General features: G+C 23.7%; 1 protein-coding gene across 1 annotated transcript in view; it reads left to right on the top strand.

Moving 5' to 3' along the window:
- The window catches only part of LOC112591630, a 45133-nt gene extending 43345 nt beyond the window's left edge, over window positions 1-1788 (top strand). Inside the window, exon 6 of the mRNA XM_025335504.1 lies at window positions 1541-1788. Within this exon, the coding sequence (XP_025191289.1) occupies window positions 1541-1623 (83 nt within the window). The 3' untranslated portion in view covers window positions 1624-1788. The remainder of the gene's footprint in view (window positions 1-1540) is intronic.
- Window positions 1789-14467: the final 12679 nt, after the last annotated feature.

Genomic DNA, 14467 nt, shown 5'->3' with positions numbered 1-14467 from the left:
TCCTCATGTGAAACAAATTAAAACTTAGCAATTACCAATAAATTAGGCAGATTAGGTAGATTATATATTCATTATTTGTTATTATTATTTATTTTTTTAAAGGGCGAATATATTCCATCCTTTCATTTTTTTTAATAGCTATAATTATATAGTAGACCGAGCGATGCATAAATTATTTTAATGGAATTAATACTTAAACACAATAATTATATTTAACACAGTATTTTATTAAATAAAAAAGTCACTTCTTTAATGAAATTTTATTTTTTGCTCTAAGTTCTTAAGGAATTTCTTTATTTTAATAAACAATTGAATAATTACAGCATTGAATTATAATTATTATTTTTCATTTTTAGACTATATTTTAAAAATAAAATGAAAATAACAAAAATTATAAATGTATAAATCTCATTAAGTTATTTTGTATTACTATTTATTGATAATTACTTATACAGTATAGATAGATAATAGTTACTGCAGTATTATTAACGATTGTTGATTAAATATATAAATATATAATCAATCATATTAATCCTACGCAAATATTAACTAGATATAATTTACACTATAAATTTTAAATAATAGTCGTTGAATATTGGATGTTGTAAAGTTATTTGAGTAAATTCAAATTATCATCAATTGATATTTTAATTTTAATCAAACAAATTGAAATTATTACTTTTTTCTTTTTTTTAAATAATATTATGTAAACATATGATATCAAAATCGAATAGTCTAATTAAATATCAAAACAAATAACATAAACATAAGTACATATCTATTGTTTATAATTTAATAAATAGCCGACAATAATATTTAACAGGAAAGTTCGAATAAATACAATAACATAGTGAAGCGTTTGCTATTTCTTATGAGATAAAAAAAAAATGACACAGAAAAATATTTTATGCCAACGCGAATGTATTATTATTTCGATATTTTTATTTTAAACATTTTTCAGAAAATGATTTCGTTTGTTTTTTAATCAAGGAGTTCTGTGCATGAATATAACGTTTTGTAACATGTTATTTACTTAGTAAAATAGCGTTTATACTTCAACCACAAGAAAAAATAATTTATTTAAATACTATAACTCATATGAAGTTTTTAAAAATTCTAACAATTGAATCATGCTTATTTATTATTTTTAAAAGATTTATAAATTATTTATTTTTGTTTTTAATACCACTAGTTACTAAAATATATATTTGTAAAAATTAAAATCTATTGTTTTAGCTAATTTTTAAATCCTAACAAATTTCCCTATCGATTAAATGTGAAGATAACCATATTAGAATATTAATATTTGATTTATATTATATTATAATAAAACATAACTTCTAGTTTATTCGATGAAAATAGCCAAGTAAAAAATTTATCTGTTTATGTATATAATATATATATATATACATAATGGTAAAGCATATGATACCAAAACTACTACTTAACACTTTAAAATATAAATTTATAATCGTACACACTTTTATTGTTTATATATTTGAAAATATTAATTTTTGTTATTGATTTGTGTTTTTTTCAGATAATGCTGCATGGTCAAGAAAATTATCTCAAACTCTAAAATTATCAACTATCGTATGGTTATTTATTGTCATTTCAAACTGAAGAAATTCATATCCCTATTATTTAGTATTCATTGATTTTCATGAAAGTCACAACAATTAATTACAGTCACATCTAAAATATTATTATTCGGAAATTTTACATTACTTATAAATACATAAAACAGATGAAACGATATTATTTAATTATATTCGCGTAACTTCTTTAATTACTTACAGATTATACGTACAAAAAATTCAAGTTTGTACCTATTTAGATAATTAATTGTTTTAAAAAAATTATAAATTAATAAAGTAAATTCAATGAAACTAATTTTAAGCTAAGCCAAAATAAAATGTTATAATCATTATATTGAAAATGAAACTTGATTGATATTTTTTTTATGTTCATATACAACAAAGCGGTAATAAATGATTAACTTATAACAGTTATAACAGTACAATGAAATTTTACGTTTATACGCACATTTCATATATTTTATTCCATAGAAGTTTTGGATTAATTTTATTTTAATGATACCTATATACATTTTATCGTAGTAATACTTTTGTCAATATGTAATTTAAACAGTATTTATTTATTTATTTTTTTTTTTTTTTAATTCGATTACGTTTATGTTTAAGGAATTAATTTTTTATTTGTTTTTTTTGTAATTTACTAGAAATTAATCGTTTTAAGTTAAATATATAATACTTAAGTTAGTCAAAAAAAAATTTGAAAAAAAATATTATAAATAAAGATAATAATATTATGCCTTTATTGTTAAACTAAAATCCAAAATATAATAAATTTAATCTCTACTTAATGTGAACTACCTATACTTCTTATGTAGATAATATAGTAAAAATAAATACAATTATAAACACCTTATAAATTCATATGTATTATAAAGCTGAAGATTAAGAACAACGACTATTGTAGTTATTTATTTACTATTGCATTAACAATGTGATAATTTATGGTTTCGTTTTTTCTTCAAGTATAGAATGTACATTTTGTTTTAGTATACACACCTGAAGAGCACGAGTACATATGCATATTTTATACATACGATATCACCAAGTTTTAATGATCAAGATTTATGAGATGAAAAGTTATTAAAAATCTGTGAACTACTAAATCAAAATTTAATAGAACAGGGGATGAGTTCGACTGCGCGTGTTCATTAATTATTCAATTATATTATACATTATAAATATTATGGTAGAGATGTGGTTTTGTATATAGTATAAAATATGCAATAATTAATAGTATAACGTGACAATCATATCAACAATAAATGACATTATAATGAAGTAGGGTTTTATCAATTTCTGTGTGTGTTTTATAATCAAGTTTTTGAGCACAACATTTGCTTCAATCTTCAATTTTAAGAAATATCTTATCGGTACCAAATTTGGTACCTTTAAATATCAATAATGATATATTATGAATTATCATTAAAAATAGATGCTAACCTGTCCATTTTAAATTTTTCACTCAGAATCGTTTTTTCGTATACAAAGATTTACCACAGAATTTTTATCTTACGCGTCCATTACGATCACCTAATCTAAAATAATGAATACACTCGATATATATTATTCAGTAGATGCGAGATCCCAAATTTTTATCTTAAATTCTCAGAAATAAAACGTTTTTATCTGTATTACGTGTATTAATTTATAATATTAAACTAATAATTAATCAATTATAAATTATATTTAAGTTCTGTTTTGATAAATCTAAATGACATTATAAAATATATATTTATGTATTTAAATAATATGAACCAAATTCTTCTCACTATTACATGGTTCCCAACTCAAAACTATTAAAATTAATAAGCTAACGTTCAATTTAAATTAATTATGCATGTAATTACATCAATATTTTTAAGATAGAATTTTTAAGTATATTGTAATTAAATATTCAAAATTCAGTTTAACTTTTCGATTTTACGTAAAAAAAGATAGGTTTTACATTTAAAAAATTATTAAAACAGATTTTTAATAGTTTTCATATCAAAAAAATGAATAAATGTACAGCATAAAATTATAAATTACAATTGTTTCTAAAACAATCACGAATTACCGTATATTATATTATATATTTATAAAGAGTGAGAATCGCCGTGCAATAAAATAACTTATGCATTGAAGTTGTTTATGAATGTATGCATTAGAATATAAAAGCGATTAAATTAAGTCAATTTTACATCTTATTTAAACAACTCTAAATTAGTGTCAATATTTGGCAAATTGGGTCTAGTAAAAAAATCTTAAAATAAATATTGACACTAAAAAGGAGTTAGGTTAAGAGTCGGACGAGTTGGTGGTGTTAACTGTTAACTTCACTATTATTGTCAGCAATACGACCAATACGTACTAATAATTTCGAATTTTCAACAACTTGAAAAACGTATATAGAATTATAGACATACCTATACATCGAATAAGAATGTACACATACGTAGAATCAAAACATATGAAAAATATCTCTTCAATCTCATTACATATTGATATGCATGCATATAATATAATGTAATAAATAATAATATACCTACAAAGGTAAATAAACTAAACACATAAATAGTATTACACACGTAGACCTGCGTTTGTTATTTCAATGACTGTACAAATATAATGCAAATATAAAGTATATGACATATATTATAATGCGAGTATATAGTTATTACTGCCGGTGGAGTATAATGGTATCACATATTACTTTACCGATATTCGAATATAGCTATTAAAATATGCAGTTGTATATTATATTATTATATTACAATATATAAAAGCATGAATCTGCAGCACCACCAAGAATGACGTTTAACCGAGTGGCTTAAAATGCATATTTTTATTATAATATATATTTTAAGTCATGCGTTTAACAACGTACCTAAACTGGTATAAGTATATATTAAAACGCAACATGCATTTTATCACACACAACACGCGTGTATATATTATGTTGCCAAGGATATATTACATTTTATTTTGATTTCTCATATAAAAACTATTGAATTCATTTAAAAACTTTCAAATATATTTACTGAATCTCGTATCTTCCTCTCGTTGTCTACATATTGCAAATGTATTAAAAAGGTTTAAAAAAAAAAAAATATATTAAATTTAAGTTTTAGATAGAGTAAACAGCTATAATATTTAAACTAACCTAACAAAATAACACAATACTATACAAATAGATTATTATTAATAAAAGGATCTTATTATTCCGAAAAATTAAATAAACGATACACAATTTTGCTATATTAAAAAAAGCGATTTTTCATTAATATCAATGTTTAGGCAAACTTTAAACAAATATATTATATGTGTTTATGTTATTTAGATTGGTAAAATATAAATTCCAGTTTAAAAATCAAATATTTCAGATGATATTATGGGTTATCGAAAATATATTAAACTGTGATTTGTGTTAGTAAATTATCAAAAAATATAAAAGAACTAATTAAGTTAATGAATAAAAAAAAATGTTTCTGTTAATTTTTGAACATACACATTACCAATCACGAATCTAAATTTTTTAGTAGGGATGTACTTATTAATAGGTAAATAATTTTAAAAAAAATCAATTACTAATTAATCAATATTAATGTATTTTTTACTTTATTAATGCTTAATCAATTTATTATGTAAAAAATAATTGGAAAATAAATTTTTTTATGTTGGTAAACAAATATTTTAAATATTTATTAAATTTTTAAATATTATCAACCAATGAGTTGTAATCTTCTTGGTACCTTCATTCATGGTTAAATGCTTAATATTTGATAACATATTATTTAATGTAATTATGACGGCCGCAGTAATAATATTATCGTTTAGAATCGAAAATGTTATGTCGTTTCTAACAAATACTCAACTTAAAGTGATTTTACCACCCAAATAGCTTGAATTAAATTAATAATGATGTTAACACTAAAACGAATTGAAAAAAAATCATTTTTTTTTTTCATTTATTTCTTGAAATTGTAAAAGAATCGTAAAACAAAATAAACAATAATTTATCATTCTCATATAATAAAAAGAAATCAGTACCACTGCGCTAATTTCTACAGTTCCAATTATTCAATTTATGAAACGGTGTGACAGTACTTTTTTCACATACATTTTGAATAGGAGTGATTGAGTTATTGGCTTAAGAAGATATCATTGCAAAATTTTTATTATTTTATCTATAACAATGTAAAAAATTATACTAAAACTATTTTTCACAATTTAAATAAAAATTCTATTGTCTTAAACCAACTATTCCATTTTTGTTAATTTTAAAATGTTAAATATGAATTTTGTTTATTATACATAAATATTATTTATCTTTTGTTAGAGAACGGTCGAAACCTACAAGTGTTATTAACACATCGGGTCTCTTAAAAATAATTTATCAAATATATCACTGATAATATAAAATATAAAAATAAATAATTAATAATTATTGGATTTATTGGTTATAAATACTTATATATATAAAGAATATTCATAAATAAAATATTATAAGTAATTTATTAGTTTACAAACAAATTAAACGATTTAAGTATAGTTTTAAACTTTAAATAAAGCAAGAATCCCATAAAAACATACCTCACATATAGTAGTGCTGTGTTTGAGACGAGTGTAAAGGAGCAATTGCCCAGAGTGTCAAATTTATGGGGTGACAACACTTTTAAGAAGGAGTTTTTTTTAATAGTAAGAACTTATTTTCTAAAATAATATTTGTTGATATTAATGAAAATGTATTTAGATATCATATTGATGTTACAGTAGAAGGAAAAAAGATTATAGTTTTTTTTTTTTACTAGTACAAAATATCTGTTTTTTTTTTTTATCAACATCAATATAGAGATTGATAATAGCTTCTGCCGATTTAAAAAATAAACAAAATCCAATGTTTTAAAAAATTTATACTCCACTAAATAGACATCAAGATACAATAATCATAAGAGTCTTAAAGTTTATTTTAATGGTATAATAATTTCATTAAAATCAATAAAATTAGATTTAGATCAAAAATCTGGTTAGATAGAAAAAAATCATTGTAAAAAAAAAAAACTGTATATCTGCATAACTTTGTATATATCATATCAGTATGGAATCTAATATAAAAAAATATAAAAATTCGAAATATTTTTTCAAAGTGTAAAATGTTGACTTATCTTGTATAGGGAAATTATGTGAATTATATAAATGACTTAAAATATACATTCTTGATTTGAGTAATAGATTTAATTATATTTTAATTAAAATAAAACAAATAAATGAATATGAAAATTGTCCATATGAAAAAAAATATATATATTTCATGATTACTTACAGTCAACTAATATTTAATGAAGAACAGCTTTGAAAAACAAAACCTTTTTACCGTTTGGAGATAAAATTATTTTTTATTTAAATGAAAGAAAAATGATCTGTACTTAAATTAATGCAATTTTTTATTTTTTTTTAGTGTAGAAAAACTTATAATGAAATTTTAAACGTGAAAAAGCTAAAAAATATTGTAGCCACGTATAGTGAAGATTTAGAACTTGACCTTCAAGTTTAAATAATTGAATTTAAAACAACAGCTGAACATTTTTTGAAAAAAAAAAATAAAGTCTTTACTAGAAGCATTAACGAGATCAAAAAGAACAGTATGTTTCCAACAAATTTTGAAATAGCATTGAAACTTTTAGTATCAATATCACCCTTCACGTTAGAGAGTGAAAAACTACCTTAAAACGTCAGTATGTAACAAAAATATGTCATCGTTGGCCCTCATGACTGTATAAAATATAAATTAGTAAAACTTAATTAAAAAATTTGCCGTACTAACAACAACAAAAAAAAATAATAATAATAACTTGGAAATGCTTAAAATTCTCATATTTAAAATTTTAAATTAATCACTACCAATTTTTATGATTATAATTTGTGATTGAAATTTCGATAATTTTTTTAAATATTTTTATATTTAGAACTCCATTTTTGTTTTGTTTTTATATTTAACTAATTTAAAAGGCAAATATTTATAAAACAAATTTTAGATATAATTGGTTTTGTATAAATTATCGTAATTATTGTTAATACTTTTATTGATTTTAATATAAGAATTACTTTATCTGATTTATTAATTTAATAGGTTTATTTTTTAATGTTGCATGCTACAGTGGTTGTACATAAGAATTAATGATAACTTTATACCCAATATACGTCTATAATCTTGTGTTAAAAAATACTCAAATTTAGTTATATGATACTCCGTTAGAGAACGCAGGGTATTCATTTATAAATTAACCTTTCCTTACCAGAATTCAGCAACATAACTGAAAACAATGACTTTAATATTATTATTGTTATGATTTTCTACTAGACATATTATTATTTTAGATTTCTATAAATTAGGTTTAGTAGGTAGAAGTAGACGATTCATTATATGCTATTTAATCCTTACCGCCAATTTATCGATGCCATATGAAATCTAAACAACTTTCCATATATTTTTTTTTTTTTTTGATACTTTGATAATTTTTTATGAGTTTATAAAGCTTGACAAACGTATGCATATTCAATGTTATGTTAAGTTATCATAAATATATATATATATATACTTTTAAATAAGTAATTTAAATTAATTATATATGGATTGATTTTTTTTTACGATACATCTTGTGATAAGCTTTTAAAAGCTCGTAGGTTATTACTAAATTTAAATATTCGAACAAAACTAAATGCTGCGATTAATTTATATGAATGTATTATATTTTAATAAAATATTTAACTAATTTTTAGCTTATTATAGTCATTTGAAATTTTGAAATTATTATATTGATTTAAAAATGTTTAGACTAGGCAAAAAATAATTAAAATTTAATACAATATCCCACATACGTTTTTCTTATAGCAATATAAGAATATTTAAATACTTGGGCACCATTTTATTTTATTTTTATAAGTGTATGAAGTTTAAATTTTAATTACGTTCATTAAAATCACTTAAGTCTAATAGTTATTTTGTAATTAAAAACGTATTATTTATAGATAATTGTATTATGTATATTAATTATAAATTATAATATACTTTACTAATTTATAATATTAATTTGACCTAAGTATTGTACTATTAAATATATTTTTTCTTTACAAGTTAAATAATAACAAAGAAATTATCAATTTGTTTGTAGAAAATTAAACATTTGTACCTACTTGTTAAAGTATATTTTAGGTTCCCGTGAATAATGTTTTATTGAATTCTAATAAAATAATAATTAACATTGTTATTTATCGTTCAAACAAATAATTTCGTCCATATTTGAACTTAAAATTTCTATAAATTTAATTTTTTTTCATATATATATTAGATTTTATGTTTCTAATTTGAAATACTTGTTTTAAATTTTCAAAACTTAGATATAATGTAACGATTGTCGTCTATCGACATCGTACATTATTCCTTAAGTAGGGCACACATTATTAAAATGCTGAGTGTGAGGAATGGCAAGCGGGGCCGACTGCTGACCTAAGGCTTTTAGGCAGCAGTTTAAGGTATATAATAAAGACGAATACGTGTAGTGTAGGAGAGTGTGTGCGAGGAGTGTGTGTGCGACACCAGGAGCAGACAGACGACCAGAAGACTCCTCAACGATCCGTGCAGCCATCCACCATCCACACTCACGGCTTGTCAATCTACCCGGATCGGTAACCTTCATTCTATTATATAAATCTTCTTAAATTATCTGTTAAATATACGTTACATTTTATACAATTGTGCTTTACTTAAATAAGGTAACCCTGATCTAGTATATTAATATTACACACCGAGGTCGAGTCCCCGAGACCTCGTTAATCAAAACATAACTTTATAGGCAAGACGCGAGAGAGTCGCAAACACCCATGTGAAGAGGGGACGTTACAATAAAAAGAAAAGTTTTCATAAATTTCTAACTTCAAAATAGTTTGCAATTTTTGCGATTTTAACAAACGGTCAAAAGTTTAGTTTTAAATGTATATAAATAAAATTTATGAGTACCTATGTCTTTTAATATTTTTATGCAGAAACAACTTTTGTATTAAATTTTCAAGAATTTTGACACAGTAAATATTTTTTTATTGACACTTATTGAAGAAAAAAATTAAAATATTATCATGTCTAAAAATAGCACAAAAAGAATTGAAAAATTTTGAAAATGTTATCATATAATAAAAATGATAATATAAATATATTTTGTGAAATTTTCAAGTATTTAATATTATTTTCTTTTTTATATACAACATAATATCAAAAATTGTTTCAACGATAAATAATTATTTTACGAATGATTGAAAATTATGTCATGTATAAAAAAGTGTTCATATAACTATTTAGTGAAAATTTTAAGTTTCTTCAGTTATTCATTTTCAAATTACACCAACATACAAAATCGATTTAATCAAAATCTAATTTTTTGTAAAAATTTCAACTTTTTTTTAAATTTTTTGTTAATTTTTTCCGATTATATTTTAAAAATCTATATGCATTTTTTTAAACCACTCTATAAATTTAAAGTTAAACTATTTTCGACTTATTATCGTTTAATCAAATACAAAAAAACTACACACACACACCATTATATAATCAATAGCTCCGATAAAAATCTAAAAATTGTAAGCGAAGACGATCTATCAGCTAAGTACCTATAATTTATTAAATATTTAAATTATTCATCAAAATTAGGCAATAGTTTAAAATTAATTAAAACAAAATAAATAAATAAATAATAAAAGATTTAAACTATAAAATTATGTTTAAAATTTTAATTTTTTTAATTTTTTAAACTAAAATTGTCTATAAAAAAAAACATACAACATTTTAAAAACTTAACTATACAAATCAACATTTTATACATTTTAACTACAAAATAATTTGCAAATTTTGATGATTTTGACGAAATATGAACTTAAAACTCTTATAAAATAAAAATGCTCCTTTGTATTTTTGTTATTTTTAAATTTCTACAAGAAAAACTTATGTAGGATCTTGTATAAAATTTTCAAGTTACTTGACTGAACTTAAAATTGTTAATTAACACTTTAAAATAATATATTTAAAAATCTTAAATGCTTTCAAGTATGGCTTGAAATTATTAGTAGCATATATACTTTTAATATTTAATTTAATATATTCCTAGATAAAATATAATTCATATAACAATAGAAATTTTAAGTTACTACCATTTGAATGATATCAAAAATACTAAGATCTTTTAACGAAAAATGATTTTATTCTTTTTTTGGTATGAATATCCAATTTTTCCAAGAAAAAATTTCCAATGCTCATAAGAAATTATTGTAAGTTTATTTTCAGCTTCTTTTTTTTTAGTTTAAAAATTAACAATTGATGAAATAACTTACAGGCTTTTAAAACCAAGCATACATTTTTTTATCTATATTTTTTGGAAAAAAACTATATAAAATCGAAAATTTCAAATTTTTAAAAACACTCAAGAATATAATAATATTCTGAAGCTTATATACAACATTTGTTGAAATTCTATGATTATTCATTATTGAATTGTCACAAAATCAATTTTTTTTTTTTAATTTTTAATTTTTATTTTTCCCAACTATTGATTGTAAGTACAGGCATTTTTAACTTCTGCCCTCCAAACTGCAAAAAATATCTATTTTTCCATCAGTGAAGATATTGTAGTTGAAGTTCGTAACATTTTTTATGCTCCAAAAGGTACACACAAAATGAACATCGAGGTAAATTTGACGCAAGACCTTCAAATAATAATAGTAATAATAATAATAATAATAATAATAACAACAGTACGTATTGTTATACAATATCGCGTATAATAACGCTCGGATGTAGGCTGCCACCACATACTCCCCTGGTACAAAATCTGACGGCCAAACGTATTTCCATTGTTCGTCGATTTTCGTCACATTTTTTTTGCTGATCGTAACCACGACTGCGGAAACCGACGCCAGCCGACGCTGACCGACTCGTTTGTGCGTCCGAAACACCTCCATACAAAAACCCATAGACCCATACGGCACATACGACGTCGTTGTACACGCTACAGACACGATTGAAACGATTAAATTAATAATATTATTTTGATTATTATTACCATTCATCGACGCAGACCAGCGCAGCGTCCGTCCTTGGGGACCGTGCACGAATCGTTCGTCGATTTTAACGGAATTGTCGAAACATCGAAGCGCCTACACCGCGCCTATTATAATAATAATATAATATGTTATCTCTTTTATGACCGTTCGACGTTAACCCGTGTCCCGTACCAATAAAACAATATAGGACAAGCGTAATTTTAAAAATTTTAAATCGATACGTCGAGCGCCTGCGTTAACCGATAATATATTATTAATATATATTTTAATCGCTGTTGAGTGATGACGACGTCGCCAGAGCAGCAATACGCGCCGGTACGACATGCCTAGCGGACGGAAAATCATTTTTATTTACCATCGAAACACGGCTGGAAAGACGGGTACGGGGGCGACGATTAAAATAAACGGACGACACGCGGGACGGGACTCAAAATATTGACGGCGATGAATAATTTTTAATTTCGCCGAAATTCGGTGTCAAGACTAGTTTTTAAACAATTATTATTATTATTAAGATAGTCGATGTCTCGTTAATAATTAAATTGGAAAACACGGAAATCGCGGAAGTTTGAGATTCGATGACATTAATTCGTGACGATGTCACAGGAACGAGGAAACGCTTAAGACCGACTCGAACTTCGTCGTAAACCGCGCAAAAGCTTTGCATTTCTAAAACGGTTCAGCTCTACTGCGTAAACCGCGTTCGCAGCGAGCCAGCGACCGTTCTCGTTTTTGGTGAACGCGATTTGCGCGATGAAACTATTTTTGGGCGGTTGAGAACGACGAGTACTGTGGGAGCGGCCACTGCCGGTGGACTCGACATTTTTTCGGGTTTGACACCAAAACGGACACCGGGTTATGTGATACATTGGTTGCCGTTTTGACTACCGAGCGACCAGGGTCCCATACACAGAGCGCCGTTGTTCTCGGCGAGCCGCCGCCCGAAACACGGCGGCAAATCGAAATGATAAAAAGGATCGCTTCCGCTTAAAACATAGTTATTACTTATTAGTTATTACTTATTACTTATTACTTATTATTATTATTATTATTATTATTATTATTATTGGGACATGCTCATCGCGTATAGCCACCGCGGTCATCGGTGTTAACGTAAAATTCAAAAAATATGCTAAATGTATTCAAAATACGTAATATTTATTGAAACAAACTGATTTTTTTTCTTTTCCATTTCCACAACTATGTGGTACTCAAGTGAGACGAGATATCGTTTGTCATTTTGTTGTTTTGTCTGAGCTTACGATTCCACAACTATAAATAATGTACAATTTGTACGTCTTCTAAACCTTATAAAAGTTTTATGTTGAAATCACAACGCAGAAACTCTCTTTTAAATATTTGAAAGTTATAGATTAAATTATTATTTATACGAGTAAATACCTAATTATATTATTGTTAAACATTTAGTGTGATCGGAAATCGATATCTCACCGATTCCATCACAATGAGACACAGTACCTATACTCAACCCGCTGATTATACCAATTTTATTAATTCATGAATTAAATTAAATTGTGTATTTCTTTAAATTTAAAATTGTTCTCAACATCTGAAAAAAAATAATTTATAACGATTCATGTGTATTATTGTTAGTATTTTATACTTTTATAATATTATATTGATTATTATTTTTATTACTTTTTTATTTTAACATTTAGCTGATGACTAATGCCTAATTTATTAAGAAATTATTTTATAATTTATATAATATAATATATTATTAATTTGAGTTAAACTATGTCTATTTTTTTGTTATTATATGAGTAATAAGTTCAAAAATGTCTACAATGTATAGAAATTAAAAATTATCATAGTATAATATAAGGTATTCTATTAATGTTTACTGAAAAAAATATTTTTTTTTTACTTTATAACTATTAAATTAAATATTAAGAGGACATCGCCCCGCATGTGTCGTCTCCGTCTTACACACGTACGGACATGGTAAATTTTCGTTCATCAGTTTCAATAGTATGCTTTTAGTTTTGATATTATAAAGAGATTTAACTTATTAACAAAGTTTTAAATGAGAACATAATATGTGTTCTCTCGTTGGTTTTTTACGATATTTTAATTTTTAAGTGAATTATGAGCATTTTTAAATAATTATATTTTTCATACTTATAATTTAATTAAAAATTAAAATATCATAAAAAGCCAATGAGAAAACACAGATAATATTCTTCTCTAAAAGTTTTATTATAGATCAAATCACTCTAATATTAAAACTAAAAGCACACGCCACACTAATGAAACTAATGAACAAAAATTTACTATGTCGTACGTGTTTAAGACGTAGACAACATATGCAGATTATCAATTGGCTATCATCCGGCCGACGTCTCAGAATATTAATAATGGATATACCTACCTAAATATAATATTATATGATTAAATATAAAAATTTTATAATAGTATTGTTATAAAATAGAGACAAATGCTTTATGGATAAATGAGTTTTCTGAAAAATAAATAATATTTTCAAATTATTTAAATTTTCTATTTTTAGTTATTTATGAATATTTTTACAACAATTCTATACTGCTTTTATAATTCAAATAAATTATTAAAATAATTTAATATTGGTTTAAAATTAAATTGTGATTTAATTATTTTTTAATATTTGTATTAATTTATTTCTGATAGATTAAAATTAAAAATTGTTGTAATTTTATAAATAAAAAATTTCAATATTTAATTTTACATACATTTTAGGTCTCGTCTACTAATTTATTTAATTTAAATTACTTACACAATATTCT

This window comes from Melanaphis sacchari, unplaced genomic scaffold, assembly GCF_002803265.2.
Source record: "Melanaphis sacchari strain LSU unplaced genomic scaffold, SCAv2.0 Contig13_pilon_pilon, whole genome shotgun sequence".
Taxonomy (NCBI): Eukaryota; Metazoa; Arthropoda; class Insecta; order Hemiptera; family Aphididae; genus Melanaphis; species Melanaphis sacchari.
The sequence above is the reverse complement of the archived record's forward strand: the minus strand, read 5'-3'. Positions and strand labels throughout refer to the sequence as shown.